Source organism: Cottoperca gobio, chromosome 14 (genome assembly GCF_900634415.1).
Source record: "Cottoperca gobio chromosome 14, fCotGob3.1, whole genome shotgun sequence".
NCBI lineage: Eukaryota > Metazoa > Chordata > Actinopteri > Perciformes > Bovichtidae > Cottoperca > Cottoperca gobio.
The window spans coordinates 14,196,327-14,215,381 of NC_041368.1; the positions used below are offsets into that span (position 1 = coordinate 14,196,327).

A 19,055-nucleotide genomic window follows, 5' to 3' on the forward strand; every position below is an offset into this window, starting at 1 on the left:
ACAGGAAGTCACAAAATGTTCTCGCCCGGCTTTTCCTATGACTGACAGTTCCACCGATCGAATAAACGCAGCCTTGAAGGACTGCTGTCCAATCATATATGGTGAGGGGCGGGACTTCGGAGTTTCATAATAACGCCGTACTCTTCTGTATAAAATAAGAGCTCTGACCGACCTCGTAAACAAAATGTCTTGCAGGGGTTAATTGCTATATTAAAACATGATCCAAGCGACTATCTAAAAGGTAAGAGTTAAACTATGTTCTCGTCAACATTTGATTATAAAATGAGGTAAAGGCTAAGCTGTTGTTGTCTTCCATCATGTGTTATCTAAATAATGAGCTAGCACTGCTCATCCTGCAGTATTCACAGAAACAAACTGCATTTTGCAGGGTTATTATCCTATATTCCAGTTAATGTTTCAAACTGTCAGGTAATGTTGGATAGATAATGTATGGCAAACACTCTCCTCGATGGTTATCAAAAGGCAAATACATCTAAACAAATAGTCTTGAACTTCCACGTAGACTGTGTTATGACTTGACTCAATCAATAATTATGTACTGTTTAGATAGGACTGCGGTATAAGTCATGTCACCTGCATATTGAAGTGCAATGTTGAAGGTTGCTACTTACAACAACAGACTAATCTTTATTGAGCTTTCGAATATTCTATGTTAGCTAAACAAATGTAAAACTACTTGTACATATTTGGTCATATGGTCACATGCTTAGACATGCAGAGTTCCAGTCTGTTTTTTTAACCTTATTATCTGTGTTTATGTAATCTCTAAATGTGTTCTCTTCATCTCTTTTCCAGGGAATATTGTAGCCCCTCAAAATGAAGGGTCTTTTCCTTGTGGAGCCTGTGGTTGCACTGTACGCTTTCTCCAGTTTTCTCATCTATCCTCTTGTGCAGCAGTACGTGTACCGGAGGCTCTGGCAGGAGCTGACTAACACTTCCTATCCCATATCTGACAATGCCTCCAGATGTGCAGAGAACAGCAGCGCCAGCAACCATTCCAGCTACTATAAGGTTAGTCCCTCACTAATCACTTGATGTAACAGAACATGCATTTAAGTAACTCAAGGTAAAGGGAATATTATCAATTACCAAAATAAGTATCTCCCCCCCTCTACTTAAAACACGCTAAGAATGAATGTTCTTATATTAACTTTTCCAATATCCACCTGTGTAACATTTTCAGTGTAAGTCCTGACATTTGTTAATGCCGTCAATAATGCCAACTTTATTTGTAAAAAGACTTTAGAGACAGGAAAAACCGCTTCTGCTCTTCCTTGTGTTTTCCACCTCCTACATCGTTAAGCATGTGACGATGACTCAATCATTTTTGTGTTAGGGCTTTCTGTGTTTTCATGAAAAAAAATGTCTTACTGACAAAAAAAAAAAGTCAGGCTTTCTAAAGTAACCTTGAGCTCAACAAACAATAATGCTCTATGCATAGGTGCAGTCTATTCTTCCACATCTGCAGTTTATATACCTGTCTATGTTTAATCTTTACTGTCATGACACAGCACACATTTTCCTATAAACCTTTCAGTTTCCCTCTTGCAACACAGCTCAGGTAAAAACAGCTGACTTCACCAACACACCATAAAGTGATATGCAAGTGATACCTGTGGCTAAAGTTTTTTGTTAGGAATTTGTACAGACTCTTTGAGTGACAATATTATTAAATCACTTATTATTCCAGAGCACATAATTAAAAACAAATGTTTAGCAGCTCATTAAGGCATACAGCATTATAAAAAATGTTTTGAGGAAATAATCTTCTGCAAAAAGTATTAGTAACAGTGTATTATAGATAAGACTGAAACACAGCAGAGAAGTGAGAACACACTCCTCCTGCACCTGTACAAAGCTTTGTTCCTTTTGTCTCTGCATTAAGAAAAGCCCACATGATGCACCAATCAAAGTTCTTACATTCTGTGTTAGTTTCCTGACATTGGATTGTCACTATCTCTTTAACTTGTCTCATTTGTAGAATAGTTACCAACTTGATGGTAGTTATTTTGCCTTCATGAGCCTGTTTTTACAGTTCAATGTCAGACATGATTTCTAGACTTAACCATGCTCTCTCTTTCTGTGTTTTCAGGAAGTACAAAGGCAGGCATCGCTCTTCTCCCTTTACACAGAGCTCTTCTCCACGATCCCCTCTCTGGTTGTCACCCTCATGCTTGTGGCCTATAGTGACCGGGGAGGACGCAAGATCACAATCATCACGCCTTTGATTGGCACGTTGATCTACACCTTGTCCTTCCTGGCGGTGTCCTACTTCGAGCTCAACATTTACTTTCTCATTGGCGCCTCGATTCTCAGCTCTCTGTTTGGCGGGTTGGGCACTTTCCTGGGGGGCTGTTTCGCCTACATAGCGGACTTGTGTGAGGATGGGCATCAGAAGACGCTGCGCATGGCCGGAGTAGACATGATGATTGGCCTGTTGTCCGGGGTGGCTTCAATATCAACAGGCTACTTTCTGAGAGCTGCAGGCTTTAACTGGCCTTTCGTAACCTCTGCGTTGTTTCAGTGTTTGATCCTTTTCTATGCAATATTCATCCTAGAAGAGACTGTGAAGAAGGCTCCCACTGATGCCATTATTCTGGATGGGGCTCCTCAGCGCTCAGCCATGAAACAGATGCTCTATGGGGTCTACCATATGTTTGCAGGGGCCAGCCACAGGAGTCATTTGGTTCTCCTGATGCTAATCTTCACCAGCTTCTCCTTCGCCTATGTGGGTGGGGTCTCCTTGATTACGCTATATGAGCTGAATGAGCCACTCTGCTGGACAGAGATTCTGATTGGCTACGGCTCAGCACTGTCCACCACTGTGTTCCTGACCAGTTTCGTAGGAGTGTCAGCGTTCACGTACTGTGGTGTGCCACAGCTGCTCATTGTCCTGATGGGGATTCTGTCCGTCGTATCAGGCATGGTCCTGTTGGCGTTTACCAAGACCACCGTTATGATGTTTATAGGTGAGAAAAACTTAATAGCAACTGTGCTGCTTGAACCAATAATGTTTTGAATCTCCTGTTTAGTTCAAATATAATCACCAAAGCCTTGACTGTCAGTTGTTTACAAGGTTTACAAACCTGCACCTGGACAGTGGATTAATAATTAGTTTCCTCTTTTACAGTATGTCGGATATGGGAAGTTGTGTTGTGAAATTATTCGCAGGATTTGTCGCCTTGTAGTCTTGTTCAACAACTAACTAATATGCCTCTGTGTTTCTAACCGTCTCATATATAAGAAAATGTTTATATCTGTGTTTATGTAGCACTATCAATATATTACATTTAGCTCAAAGTGATTTACTTCAAATAAAGAGGTGTTAAAAGACAGAACATATTATATTAAAAATAAGAATCCTTTTTACGGCAAACTCTTCGTCCATCAGACAACTAAATGGTCAGTTTGGAAGATTTATTTAGTTGATATGTAATTTCTTAATGCTTTTTTCATGCTGAATGACTTATTTCCAAGAAACTGATGATCACATGTCTGGTGAACACAAGATTGAAATTGGTGCTTTTGCACGATTCTTTTTGGAAAAACTGGAAAGGTTGTCGACTAAATCAACTAATTATATGATTGTTTGTCGACTAAGAATATATTTAGTCTAGGACAGCTCAAATAAAGAGTAAGATATAACAGAAAATTGCATAAATAAACATGACATACCAGCTCTACAAGTTGTAGAAATGTTACCAGGGTTACAGTATCTTGTTTGTATTTTACAATTTGATGTTGAAGCGTAATATAAAGTCTGTCTTCTGTTTCTTTGTTTACCGCAGCAAGGGTGCCAATGCTTCTGTCTATAATGCCTTTCCCCGTTCTGCGCTCCATGATATCAAAGATCATCTCAAAGTCTGAGCAGGGTGAGTGAGTTTAAGGTTATGCAAGAGTCACAGACCTGTGTCTGCGTGTTTGTTTGTAGAGTCAGAGTCTACTGAACTGTCCCAGGAACTTCATGATGCACTTGAAAACAAAACACTCCAACTTTCTAGTTCCTAAGAGCAAAGGGGAATCTTGGTACTAGGCTGTTAGATTTCAGGCATATTTGGTTTTTAGTCACCTTATCACATCTTAAAACTTGTTTTCTTCTCTCTTTGGATGTGTTTCTGCAGGAGCCCTGTTTGCCTGTCTTTCCTTCCTGGAGAGTTTAACTAACAATGTATCGATCGCCGTCTTCAGTAGCGTCTATGCTGCTACAGTGGCATGGTACTCCGGCTTCATCTTCACGTTGGCTGCAGGACTCTGTGTCATCCCTTTGTTTTTCTTAGGGTAAGTTAATCATTTTGCAAATGTCGATAACACAACATTAAATGACTTTTGCATGTTTTACTATAGAGAGCAAATAGTTTACATGATTGAAACATACATTTCCAAACTTCACGAGGCTGCCAGAGCGTATACCAGCCAACGTTATTTGTTCATTCTACAACAAAAACAGAAGTTTATGAATAGATTATGTCGATATGCTTCACGTGCAGAGCTGTACTCTATGGATTGAGTTACATTACTCATACCTTGTTTCTGCTGAGTCACTGTTAGCTTGTTCTGCTTGACTAGAAAAGGAGAAATGCCTTCTTTGATTTTGGCCTTTTAGAAAACACTTGGTTCCTCATTCATGAATCTATCACATCCAACGTCACTCATCAAAGTGTTCCTCTTCACATACTAAAGTAAATCTCTTATTATAGTAGTAATGAAGGCTATACAATTATCTGCGATACGCTGCGTTCTTACATTTGTTTCGTGACACTCAGTTGGCAATGTAGTGCTGCTGAGTCAGTTTGGGAAGTGGAGCGTGAAACAAACTCCTTGAGTGAATCCATCTCTGTCACGCGCACTTCGTCTTCTGTTACATGGTAAGTAGTTATAGAATAACAAAGGCACTGGTTCAGCAATATCAGACAAAACAGCAAAGAACAACATGGGCTTCACATAGTGACTTTAATGGGTGTGTTGGAAATGTCTCTAACTCAGGTAAGATGATGCAGGTGAGCAGAGAGAAGCTATGTTGAGAAGACAGTTGCCCAGTGTAGTTAGAATTGGTAGAGACAGTTATGTATCACCATGTTTGTCTGCCTCTCTTATGCCTGTTTTTTTTTCTTCCACATTTCAGAGTGGTGGGTCTGATGGGAGGGGGTGTTCCCAAAGAGATCAATAACCCAGAGCCTGTTTACTCAGGGGAGGAGGATCTTGTTGAAGACCAGAACGACAACAGTCCTCTTCTTAGCTGAGCCACATGGACTGCCAAAAACCTCACCAGGTTTTACTTTAGTCATTTATGACAAGACACTTTTCCCAAAAGTACCTCAATGAGTGTTGATCTCAGTTTGAAGTTAATAATGCAGGTTACAGATTAATCTCTTGGGTTTTTATTGCTGTGGTTTCTTTTTGCTCTTGAACTTGAATGTTATGAAGATACAACAGGTAGTTGGAGGCAAACAGGTTCTAAAAGGTTTTTTGACAAGAACATTTTGGTTTAGGGACATGCCAAGATGGTAGCATAAATAGGATATGAAGCAGTTATGGGAGTTTAAGTGGCATGCATCCAAAGCCTCCAAATGGCCTGACTGTGACATTTAACATATTCACAATGATTTAATGTGCTTGATACAGTTTTACCGTGTGATATGATTTGCAATTGCAGAGTTTCAGTTATGTTAAGGGTTTCAGTTCTGTCATACCTTCTGTTGCTTTGTCTCTCCTTTATTGTGCAATGTTAGTTATTGTGTTTACAACAAGCTCCATTCTCATGCAAGACAACAAATATACAATTTAGAGACATTTCATTATAAACCCTACTTTAAGTGAAGTAAACACATGTTATAGTTTACATGTGAATGTATAAAGAATGTTAAATAACCCCCAGAGGGTGGAATGAGTTTTAAAGAGAACAAGGAATATGTTTATTTAAAATACATTACAACATAGATTTAAATGGTTGTCCTCCAACCTAAATATTTGCTGACCTAAGGGATGATACTGAAGGAAAAGATCCAAACAATATCATTATGATGGGAAATAATAATATTTAAAACTACAAAAAGACAACAATTAAACATTAATCAGTGGGTTCTCTTCGCCAGGATGAAGGTTATAGTTAAATATAACATGGAAAATAGTGGGGAGCTTATCAAATGTGACTGGAATATGTTATTTATATGTATCTACCCTTAAGTGTGCCACATCAGTTAAAACAGGATGGAAATGTAGGTATCATAGAAGCACACTTGGAAACGCAGGGATGTAGTTAGTATATTTTCCTTTTCTTTTTTTCAACACTTGTGGTATTTATCATCCTGTTCCTTTGTGTTTACATGTTTAAGTTCATGTCTTTGTGTAAGAGCAACTTTTAAAATATAATAAATGAAATATTTTTAAAAAAGACCATCAAACCACCACTGATGAAGATTTATGTGTTGTGTCTTCAACAGCGATAACTTGCTCAAGTATTGGCAAGGACCTTTCCTTTTCAAGAATAAAGTGTTATTGAAGAAAGATATTTATCTTAAAGGACACTAATGAGATGATGTTGGGTTTGGCTTATAAACGATAAGAAAAGAACCCTCTGAATACACCCTCTTGAATATTAAGCATCATCTTAAACACTTTATAATATGTTTTTCTCTAGGCTGTAAATATGTGGGTGCTTAGGGCTTTATCTTTTATTTTAATATGTATGCTGAGTCACAGTACTACAATTTCTTTATAAGTCTGTGTCCAAGGGAAATAATAAACCGATAACATGCAGGTTAGGAACAGAATTGTGACTCTGTCTTTTGCATATCGACCACTAGGCGTCACTGTTGGTCCAGACTTCAGGCTCACTGACACGCTCCACCTACAATATCATCGGCCAACATTATATACATTACATAAAATACCAGCTTTTGTAGACATGGGAATAAAGACAAGCTCTATCTTTTGTATCCTTCATGTCTTACAAGAAATACAATTGTTGAAAACTAGCTGTAAATATATATTTATACACACCTTTTCACACATGCTTAAGGCTACAAAGGGACTATTGACGACTCTAAGTTTAACCACAACAAACTTGATTATGTTGTCAGTGCAGCCAGTACGGCGTGTTGTAATGGTCTGATAAGTAGTTACGAGCTGTCTCCACACAATGTCATGGTCCACGATACAAGAAAAGTGCCGTTTCTTTTAGCATCATATAAGTCACCCGGTGCATATGAATATAACAGAAATGAAGTTGGTGACCAATTCCTGTTGATTAAAGTGAATCTGGGGGGAAAAATTGCACTTTTTTTCCACAAATGTATGCTCCATACACTTCAGTTTCTAACTCGTTACTGTTCCTCATTCGTCTCACACCTCAAAGTTATTGTATTTAATTTCCCTGAACTGAATTTTCCAAAGTTCCCACCTCCTGTGTTTGTACTCTACAGAAATGGGTCGTCATTTTGTGACGGTGGTGAAGTAATACAATGCCCTCACATGGATCGGCATTGAACATTGCTACATCACATTAGACGTCTACGCGATGCATCACGGGTATTAGTTATCAGCTCAGATTTAAATTGTGTTTGTTGTTGGTTTCACGTGCACATTTTGATTCTATCTGTTAAACTGAATTGAGGGATTTGATTTGCACAGGAGGATGGGAAACCCCCTACGAGAATGAAAAGGACAGACACTTGCTTTGAAAAAAGTTTCTTTTAAACCCACAAACACAATTTGGATGATGACCAATCAAGCTGGCTCAGTGGGAAAACACATAGCGAGCCTCCTTGCACTTTAGAAATAAAATGCTGTTGCTTTTGAACATTGTTGAAGTAGAAACATGTCAGTGAAAGAGTGTTTCCTTTTTAAAAAATTGATAATTGGCATGTCAGTTTGAATTGGCTTCATTCACGGAAACCCAAATGACGTCTGATCATAATGTGCAGTTATTTGATTTCCATCCTCAAGTCTTAAGCACCGTGACTGCAGCTTGATTGTAAGGTAATGTTGACACTGAGTTTGAATTAAGCTTGCGGCGCTGGAGGTTACATGAGGGATCATCTGAGGCACGGCTTGCTTGGCACCACACATGAGGTTTCTGGTTAAATTAGAGATGGAGGTGTGGTGAAGAGTGACGATAGTTTGCAAGCAAGGAGACGCTGTTCCCAGGGGTTAAGAACCTTGTGTGTGTCTGGCATGCATGGGGTCGTTGAGGATTAAAGGGAAGCATGGAGGCAGGGGATCGACGGGTCTTTGGTTTCTGGTTTCCAAACTAGCTGAATCAGCAGTACGATCATCTGCACCACACCACATCACATCGCCAATAGCTCAATCTCTGAAGTTGATTCAGTTAGTTGCTAACAGACCCTCTCTTTATCTCAACCTTCTGCTCCCTGGGATGAGATAATTCACTATAATATAAAAAAACATTTGAGGTGGTTTGTGTGACTGAAGTGTGCAATATGGAGGGGCTTCCCAGGCTGGAATGATTTGATCATTGGAGGAATATTTGATCACACTATCCACTGCATATCTATTTTCATTTCAGTTTTCAAACAGTCAACAGGCTCAATAGCTTAGGGAATTAGCTGCAGTTAATATGAATGTAGGTTGATTTTGCTGTCCACAAAAGCTGTTTCTGAAAACCTTTCTACACATTTTACACACACACACACACACACACACACTGCCTAATACAAAGACATTGTTATAGAGTTTTTAAGTGAGCAGCTTCACTTGAGCAGATTCCGCTTGGATGCTTCCTTTAAAGGCATCTTGACAGTTGAGGTAGTGCAGAAAGTATCTGCACATTTAGCACATTTTCCCAGGCAGGTTATGAACTCTAGGGTTGCGTGTCTGTTTCTCTGCGCTCTTAATAAGCCTATGGTTTGTAGTTTACCATATCACAACTGTACCAGTACGTGCGCTGATCTGTTTCAAGTGATTGTTAATTGCACGGTTACAGGACTGGCAGTGGAAATTTACCCAGGACAGTCTGTTCCGCTGTTGTCGTTCATCTTTTCATTTTTCTTCCACCCCTTTACCCTCAACAAAGGTCACCCTGCTGTGTTGGCTTGTCTTGCACTGCAACGCATGATATGTGTTAACTGATGGTCTGATCCTTCCATGGTCCCCATGTGCTATCTGCGTGCGCGTTGTAGGTTGTGTGTGTGCTTAGCTGGATGTTTGTCAGGGGTATAGGAGCCCTGTCCCTGACCCATAATTACTGCTATTCCCTGCAATGTTTTACTATGAAGGGTTATAATCACTTGTCATCTTGACTTTTTTGATTTCAACTTTCCCCTCAATCCTATTGAATGGTTTTCCTTTGATCCTTTTTTAAAAATGTATCTGTTCTTTATTATCAACACACTTGTCTACCTGTTTCAGTCCCATCTGGATCCCATGGCTTCATGTGGTTACCCACTCCCTCCACAGATGTCTTTTCTCTGTCTTAACCGCCAATAATGTCGATTCCCCTGTCGGTCCTACCTCCCTCCCTCCTCCACATCCTCATTTTTTCTCCACTACTTCACTTAAGAGAATTGCTTGACTTTTTATGATCTGTTTCAAATATAGATCTGTAACTGCCATTATTGGCACATGCTTCGACCACAGACAACTCTTCTCTCCTCTGTCATCTCCAACCATCCTACCGACCATGCATCAGCCTCCAGAAGTGGTTTTACAGTCACATCTTCACCTCCCCCACCCTGCGTATCTGTACGTGTCTCCTGCTCCTTCCACAGACACACTAACAGCCTCAGCCAAATACCAGTATATTCATTATAACCACTATTGATTGATAAGGTCACTGTATTGCAGCTTGTTTGGTTGCCAGGGGTAAATAAAATCAAAGTAAAGTGCTAATATTAGATTTTAGGGGTGGGTATAAAATAAATATGAAATTATTTTCGTGGCAAAAATGATTATATATGATTACATTGGCACTGTGTCATTTCTGTGATTTTCTGAAGGTTGTTGTACGATGGTGCCACCCCACTGAGACCACAATGATTACAATTTAGTCTGTGAAAGCTATGAATGTCATTTGTGCCGAGAAGCGCTGCTGTCTTTGGCCACGTCGGCTGGTGGTGAGCTGGAGTCTTAAAGAATGGCAACCCCCCACATCTCTAGAACAGTGGCAAAGGAAAGGTCACTGTGACAATCAATACACTGCTTCTCTCCGTTTGCCCGGTTCTGCTTCAGTGCGTCAGACTAATCAGCCTGCTGCCCGGATTGGAGGAGACGTCAGGACCTGATAATCAGAGGAATGAAAAGGAGAAGGCTTGACTAACAGTGATACATAAACCACATTCAGTGTCTGTACTGTTAAAGGATTACAATGAGCATACCTGATCCTTAAACTGACTGACGTTGGTATTGTCGTCATCATCCTTTTTCATGGTTTCTTCTTTCCAGATTCTTCTTACTTTTGGTCTCCAGTCTCTTTTCTTTGGTCTCAATTATCCTTGTGAAGGTTTTATTGTCTCTCTGGGAACATTAACAGCAACGTGTGTCTTAAGTGGGTTCACACTAATTGCACTTGGTTGGGGCGTGTACTTAAACACACGCAGACACAAGCACACAAGCTGACAAAGAGAGGTATCTCTGGTCAAATCAGGAGCTCTGACATTACAGGAACCACAGAGCAAGTAAACCTTCTGTTTAGCTACACATGGCAAACAGTGAGGCAGCATGCTGTGGAGTGATGTATGAGCACATCTGTATTTATCAGATTTTCTCTGACCCAACCCATGGCTCTGTTCTTTGCAATGAGCTCATTTTTACGGCGTGCAGTTGGCTATGTTTGGTTTTAACTGGTCTATTAATAGACATTTTCATTTCAGTTTGCATTAGCACGGTTTCCGCAGCGCTCACAAGCATCAAGTTTCTAATTATGGCCTTGGAGTGGAAATTACCCACACAAAAAAGTCAAAATCAGTATAAGCAGCACATGTTATGTCAAGCTATTATCTTAACGATATCCAATTCAATTGCCCCGTACACTCAGTCTCTGATGACATACTACAAATGAACCCGTCTGGGTTTCTTATATATTTTAGTTATTGTCAAAAAAATCCCTTGAAAAGACCAAAACCAACAATCTGCCTGTGTCTCTCATCCGCAAGCCCATTGGTTCCTACTGAAGATGTAGATCTTTAAAAAGTAGTCACAATTATTAAGTATCTTTTTTTTTTAAAGGCTCAATAATTGACTAAAACAGATGGCCACTGTTGCAAATGTAAGCAAATGTTACACAAACTGGATCAATAGTGCATTTGTTAGGCACAATTTTCACTGTCGACATAAATTTGGTTCTCTAGTGAGTATTTTCTGCATCAGGATGGTGTATGTGGGAATGACCAAAATAAATAGTAATGAAGGAACTTATCCCCCGTGCAACTTGGGGCTCATCGATGTGTTTTTAATATTTTATGGACAACAATTGAGCTTTACGGCACTAATGATTGAACTACAACAGACTTTAGCTACACAGACAGTACTTGTTGTAAGGGATCAATTCAGCTTTTTTGTTGACAGTAAGAAAACATATACTTTAAAGATGAACAACTTAAGCCTCTCCTGTAATTCATGAGAATTGAGATAATTTCTATAAGTGCTATATCCACCTCTAAGTTCCCTTTTGTCTCAAAAGTTCCACAACCAACAATCTCTGGCTGGAAACCACCCTGTCACCGATCCTTTTAAATATTATTGTTTTGCTTTCATTTGTCTGAATTAGCAAATCCCTCGATGTTCAACAATGGAGTCAAATGATACATCTGGACCACATTTTAATGAAGGCAGCTATTCCAGATAGATTGTATTTTGTCTATCAAGCCAGGGCCATGAACCCAAACATGAGAGAGGAAGTCTCCTTCACATTTGGTATAGTAGTAGATGATATTATGGGCGGGGGTTAGGGTGAGGGTCGGGGTGAGGGCGTGATATTAGGATGAATTTATTGTCCATGCAGCCCAAAGGGATTCCTCCCTCTCTCCTCTCTTCCTCTAAAACAAGGAGAGATTTCTTGGAGAGAAAACATGCAGCAAGAGTGAGACTACTGCAATGTCCTTGGGCCTTTCTTTGTTCTGACTGTCATCTCCAGTAGGGAATTACTGAGACAGGATCCTCCTGTTGTGTGTAAAGCTTGGAAGCAAAGACATTTGCAGAAGTAGCTACTCTTCCTACGGGCAGGGTAAGTCTAAGGACACAAATAATATCCGGGGGGCTGTTTTGCCCTTATCTTCCTTCCAGAGGTCTCTTCTTCCAGCTGTTCAGACTTATTTGAGTCTACTGGAACACTGCTAACATATGTTCCATGTCTGCCAGTGATTGATGTCAGCCATGTGAGTGATATCAGCTATATCACAAACACATATGAACATAAACATATGCATCTGCAGTATAACAACCAGATATGTGTACATGATAGCATAGTTACCTCCGCTGTTCAAGCCAGATTTCCTTGAATGTAATGACTTAAATGCAACTTCCTGCGCATTAAAAGTGAGTAAAAATGTTCTGTCATGAAGTAAGACAGACAAGTCCAAATGTTTCTGCCTAACACTGTATAAGCCTGGCGACGTGTGTTTTCCAATAATGACTAATGATTTGGTTTTGTTTTACTTGCTCAAACAAAGTTGTAATCTTAACCCAAACCTTAAATAAAGTCAAAATCAAAATCTTCCTCTAATTTATTTTACTTGCGGAAATGTAATCACAAGCTAACCCTTCACACACTAATGTCGTAACTATCTTCAGTCTTCAATAGGGAGTGTGCTCATTTCATTAAAGTCCAACGTTTTATTAGATATACGAATGCCTATACACACTAATGTAAGTAAGTAAGTAAGTAAGTAAGTAAGTAAGTAAGTAACTAAGTAACTAAGTAACTAACTAACTAACTAACTAACTAACTAACTAACTAACATGGTCCTGAGAAGGCCACAGCCAATGTACCTTAAAATAAGCGTGGCCTCTTTAAATTCAATGAAAATCATCCTTGTCCTTGGATTGTGAGTCCTCTTGGACAAGCATGGAAGTGTTGGGTAAATGTCTATCCTTCCCTATAAGAGAAAAACAAATGTGAGTTGAGGGTGCTTTTAACTTCCTTACACCTGAAAATGTACAAACTCCGCCAAGATGTTTCCTGGATATCATCTGTTACATGCTAACTGCCACACGAGGGTGTGAAACCAGATGTTTTAAGCAGGACAATTTAATCTCTTTCTTCCACTGTATTCACTGATCAAATGGAAATGACCTCTCTGAATGAAGCCAAGAAACCTTAATCAGAAACTAAACTTTAAAAAAAATGTCTTTGTTTAAAAGAATTGTTAGGTGTTTCCTTCAATAATAGTGAAATACTTTGCCCGAAAAACAAGCTGGCTACTTGTCAGTTTTAGATTTGACATGTGTTGCCATTTTAAAAAGTGAACTTATGTGACCCAAATGACCAGATGCAGGTTTGTGATACAGCTTGCACAGGTGCTAACTGTGAAATTTAGCAGTGATGCAGAGAGGGGTGGTTAACCCTTGTTTGACCCTTTTGATTATCCCTTTATAAATGTACTGTTTAGTGTTGCTTTGTAGTAAAACATGAAACAGAGATGGGCAGTAAAATGGTGACATTTCAGCAAAACATACAGCACATTAAGAGGGTAAAAAGACTCTATCACATTCCATGTGAAACCCTGACCAGCGCTGTTAATCATTAGATCCCTTTGTCGTGCCAAACTCTTTATAAAGGAAGGTCAGTTAATCCGGGATAGAAAAGAAAGCATTTATGCCATTAGTTTTTCCATTCCCACAGTTTCACAATGGTTATAATTTCCTAAAGTCAACATTTCCAATCTTGACTAAAAAAAACTATGAATTCTTTGGAGCCAAGTACCTTCTGGACTTCAAGACAGATTTACAGAGGGACCACTACGCTATTGTTCTCTGAGATGTATGGACAATATGTTATTGATGGCCTTGCTGAAATATTTTCTTCCACATAGTGACTGCCTGGGTGACCCCTCTTACTGCGCTCAACATACGTCAACTTATCAATGCTAAACCTCTGTATTAATACATAGTATGTTTTAAACAAGTAACCATTTTCAAACTATAGTTTTTCCTCAAATTAATTGTTCCACATTTTGGAAAATATGCTAATTCGCTTTCTTGCCTGAAGTTAGATGAGAAGATACCCAACCATAATACTTATACACCTGATTATGTTATGCTTAGCTAAGCCATATTCACATTTCAAATTGCAAAAGAAAGAAGGTAGATTGATGTTTCAAATGCATGTTCTGTTTCACTGTGGAGATATCAATGTCTAAAGTCAAGAAAACTGTCTTTCCCGCAAATAAGAGGGCGTTTTGAAGAGTATAACATTAACAGGCTATAAGCTGTGGGTGACTTCAACATATTGACCCAAGGAAACATACATTGAATCCACTGCATTGAATACATAGACCTGCTTTAAAGGGCTCCTTAATGTGTCATATTAAGAGATATTGAGCTGGGGAACATAGGACCTCTAGCTTCATATTGAATAAAGAGATAAAACAGTGGCATCGACCTTTTCTTAAAGGAAATTTCCCAAAGTCTTCAAGTTTAAATACTACAGGAGTGGTCAATTAAAAACACTTTTCCGGAACTGTTTCGACTTGAAAGATGCCTTGACCAATAACTATTTTCTTTTGCTTAATTTCTCCTGTGCATTGGCTCATACTGTGTGTGTATGGTTTTGTGATAAGCCTGACCTTTGAAATACTCCAGCGAGTAAGCTTAACATGCAGCAAGAGTTTTACACAGAAGTCGAGCTTTGATGAGGTCTGCTACTGCCCTTTGTATTTTAAGAAAAAGAAAAGCAGCTGTGCCAAGCACCCAACCCGCACATGCACTGCACCAGCTCCAAGCACACGTCCTAAACACAGATTTAGCAAATTACAGCCTGCGCTTAGAGCTCTTCAAAAAGCCAACACTTTCTCTGATGCAGTTTAATGGAAAGCAGACCACATGCCATCACACATACAGTACAGTATATGTATGTGCAGTAGACTGAGGTCTACTGAGGTCAGCAGGGTTGGTATGGGATATCCTGTTCATTTCACTCCAAGGATGAGGATGGTGTTGAAGGAGGGGAAGACACAGCTGGAGTGCCACTTTGATCATGATGTGTTTGTTGGAATCCCCTGGTAACCCAAAAAGTTACAGCTCACAAAGATCTCTTCTGCGTCATGCTTTAAACATTACAGTTTAATGAAAACTCTGAACGTTGTATCAATGAAAAGATAAGTCAAGATAAGATGTGTCTGTAATCAGTTCAGATGCAAAAAACATGAAAGCATAATCAGAGCCTGGAAATGCTCCTTGATACTTGGCTTGAATGTTGAGCTTTTGCTGAGTTAAGAAGTCCTGGATCCACTGACAAAGACAAATTGACTGCCTGGCATCACAAGCCCCTGCTTCCTCAAATAATTATCTTGTTTACTCCGTTTTGCTTTCTCTGATCATATGTATTTAATTGTGTTGTAAACCTGCAAGGATATGCATTGGAGTTATTGATAATGCAAACAGTCCTGCTATCTCAATATGGGGATTGCATGTGGACCAGGAATCCAGAGAATGAGCTGTTCCAGACCTCTTTGGTTTTCCCCAAAATAAGGTAATGATACCATCAAGCGAAAGAAAAAAAGAGAGGGTGAGTTTGTCAACACTAACTACTCCATGGATCAATATACCGAAACGTTATTATGCTAGCCACATTTGGAGCAACGCTTTTTAGTGTTTCAGTTCATTTTAGGAGACATGTACTTCCCCATGTCCCAACAATAGGCTGAGGCTTAGCGAGCTAAACTTTATCAATGACTGAGGATGAGAAGACTCTGGAGGATTTGCTGGTGTGTGTTCTGACAGTTTTGGGACTGGGCTGCAGCACGGTGACGCTGCCTTTTATATCTCATGTTTCAGTCAGACCTAATCCTTCGAAAAGGCTGCCTTGCAGGTGACACATGTCGAACTTTTAAACACCAATATGTCATTGTCAACATAATTGTTTGTCTTTATTTTTGTGTAATTATCGTTAACAAAATGGGGCCATATTCAAGATGATTTGCAGCTTCTAACCCACAGCAGTGGCCGTTTACTGTAAGTGTCTCTTAAAATTCTGACCACATTTTCCATAAACTGCTTCCTTTTGCAAAGAGCATCTTTATTTCTTCTGGTTGAGGAGTTTTCATCTTTGCTTTGCTGAAGAAGATAAACACACTGGATAAACATAGAGATTTAGCTGAGGATCTTTTAAAATCCTCCCTTCTGTCATTGTAAGAAACTATTGCTCGATGTACACTAGGAGAGCGGAGCCCTTTTCTTGATTTGAACCTTTAACTGTTCCAGGAGGGTTTTTAGTTCGTTCAGACCTGAAGGCACAACATTTAAAATGATTTCTGGGGACTGGTATCTGCTGGAAATGTCTCACAAGTAGGAGTTTAAAAAGAAACATTAAAAACATAACATCATAATTACTTCCTGATGTTAAAATATTTGGCAACTGGGTGACAACGCTCTTGAATGTTTCTTTTATTTTAAATGACTCATGGCTGCCTGCTAAAGAGTGCCTTTTTCTGTAAGTGAAGAAACTCAGGGAGAGACAGAGGAAAAGCTAAAAAAGTGGAGAAAAAAAGTTTGGAGAGGGCAAGTGGGGACAAAGGAGTTAGGTAACATAGAAAAAGAGGGTGGGTCAGGGTGCAGGGGCCAGACATCTGAAGAGGACACAAATGTGAAGACGATACTGTCACTAAAATGAAAAACGCCTGTAAATTAAAATCACTGAAGAAACCCAAATCTTCTCTGTAGCCTGGGACTGATCATAGTGTCCTCAGGGAGGTAATACTTGCTCTGCTGAATCAGCTCCAAATGAGACTCTCTCACACTAACAGAAATGAGAGACTGTATCCAAATAAAACTGCCATATATTAACATTCACACGCACACACACAGAATGCAGCCGCACGGAAAACACAAAGTACACTGTGGTACTTTTCTAATAATATCCTTTAAGGTTTTCTGGACTCACTCTTCACTTGCCTCCTATCGAGTACTATCAAGTCCCTCCAATCTCCCACTGCACCACAGTTAAAATCCCCCTCAGAGAACCACCACATCTGAGCGGTGACATACCATTAGCATTAGCCACAAAAGAACAATGCTGGCATGTTCAACAGTGTGACAGATGGACAAAATGAAAGAAAGAACAAGAGTAGCCACAAGCCATACAGAGGGTCTTGTTAAAATCGCAGCCCCCTGCCATCTTTATTGGGCCGCAATCATCACAGCAACTGAATAAAAAAGCATGGAGCAATCTTCACGGGGAATCTGTAGCTTTCAGGGAAGTGTTTCATATTATTAAAATCCATGGACATAATGCACAGTGAAATGTAATTATATTATTATATTAGTATAAACAAGAACGCCTGTGTTCTGTGTCAAGCGTTTATTTTATGGTCACACCTGGAACACACTGCGAGGTGCCTGAAAAATCATCAAAGTAGTTTCAGTGTGTGCCTATAGGAGTGGGTCTAATGGTGTACAAATGAGACGGCCTGTTAGGCTTCCTCTCACACCATCAACACCACATGGCGCCCATATTTCCCTTCACACACACTCATGCACACGTAGAAAGAATGCTTAGCATAGCACAATAAGCTCATAATATCAAAGTCTTTCAAAGTCTTTCCTGTCTTTGTTGTCGAACCCGCCTCAGCTCTCTCTCTCTCTGATGTTCAGGAAATTAACCAGTTGGAGAACAGGTGAGTGCTGGTTGCTGGGAAATGTGAAAAAGCTAATAGCACCACTCAGCAAGCACCTAAGGCAATAGCATGTGGTCACAGTCCTGAACACATAAATTTGAATTTGACGACCAATCTAAGAGAGTTGTGAGAAAGGAGGAAAGGGACATTTTGGGTTTATTATTTATTTTGTAATTGTGCTTTGAAGTGTATCACTTGTGCTTCCAAAAGTTACTAAAAGAGAACTGAACTATGTATTTGATTTGATAAAATACTATATTTGAATCCTAACAAATTAAAAAGAAGACTTGTGCTGATCAACAGCTTAAAAGAAATTAAGATGAGTTCAATCCCGCATGCAGAAAACGAGTATTGCAAGTTGTGGCAAGGGGTTTAAGTACTAAATGTGTGACTTCTGCTTTTTTAAAGTATTTTTCTGGCATTTGTTGCCTTTATTTGACTGGGGGGCACTAGAGAGGTGACAGGAGAGAAGAGACAAGGGAGAGAGAAGGTGGATGAAATGCAACAGTCAAACTCAAACTGCAGGCGTTGTAATTCCATGGTTAGTGTCATACAAAAAAAGAAAAAAGGAAAAAAAAGTTATTTATCAAACCTAGTATTAATTATTTTTCCCGGAGGCTGATCAGTAACATAAACAAACTCTGCGGACGACGTCATGAGAGCAACTTAATGCATTGACTCTTTCAACATTGACCCAGTTGCTTGCTGCTGAGATGATTCATTGCATGCTGATGTTATTCCTTCAATAATTTACGCCACTGTCATTGATAGAGCCAGAGCAGATTCCTTCTCTTTGGCATGATTTACATTGCATCTGCATACAGGCATTCTGCGTTTATCGGCACTTTGGATCCCTTGTCTTATAAATGAGCTCCGGCATGCTTTTGTGTAGATTCAGGGCAAAACCGCACACTCAATATATCCATCATGTAATACAATTTCATCACAACTTAAGTAAACATTCCACAAAAAAGTAGAAAAAGATGTGTGTCTTCTTCAATTGTTAAAATAGTTGTGAGAAGGGCTACATTTTGTTGCCATGGTGGATAGGAAACAAAGTGGCAGTGTCAAGGAAAGCATAGTGAGGTTTCCAATTGAAACCACCACTGAGTGTATTTTGTTGTGTTTATTTTCCTGATTCTATGAAAGCGGTACCCCGTGCTAATCTATATATCCCTGTGTGTGTACGCCAGTCTCTCCACAGTCTGCCAGTTGATGGGAGTCACATTTGATAAATTCTGGCCTTCT

The 19,055-nt window shown here is 39.5% G+C and overlaps 1 protein-coding gene across 1 annotated transcript; it reads left to right on the forward strand.

Annotated features, from left to right (window-relative positions):
* Window positions 1-107: 107 nt before the first annotated feature.
* Window positions 108-6,422, forward strand: LOC115019015 (solute carrier family 46 member 3). The gene is made up of 6 exons (XM_029448327.1): window positions 108-241; window positions 817-1,032; window positions 2,114-2,990; window positions 3,810-3,893; window positions 4,143-4,299; window positions 5,144-6,422. Exons 2-6 carry the CDS (start codon window positions 838-840, stop codon window positions 5,259-5,261), a joined length of 1,431 nt encoding a protein of 476 aa, XP_029304187.1. The 5' UTR covers window positions 108-241; window positions 817-837; the 3' UTR covers window positions 5,262-6,422.
* The last annotated feature ends 12,633 nt before the right edge of the window (window positions 6,423-19,055 follow it).

Bases quoted from the DNA above. Each gene is read 5' to 3' on its own strand.
- LOC115019015 (XM_029448327.1), top strand. From the start codon at position 838: ATGAAGGGTCTTTTCCTTGTGGAGCCTGTGGTTGCACTGTACGCTTTC. The intron at 2,991-3,809 runs GTGAGAAAAACT...TGTTTACCGCAG, and splicing joins CACCGTTATGATGTTTATAG to CAAGGGTGCCAATGCTTCTG. The intron at 3,894-4,142 runs GTGAGTGAGTTT...GTGTTTCTGCAG, and splicing joins CATCTCAAAGTCTGAGCAGG to GAGCCCTGTTTGCCTGTCTT.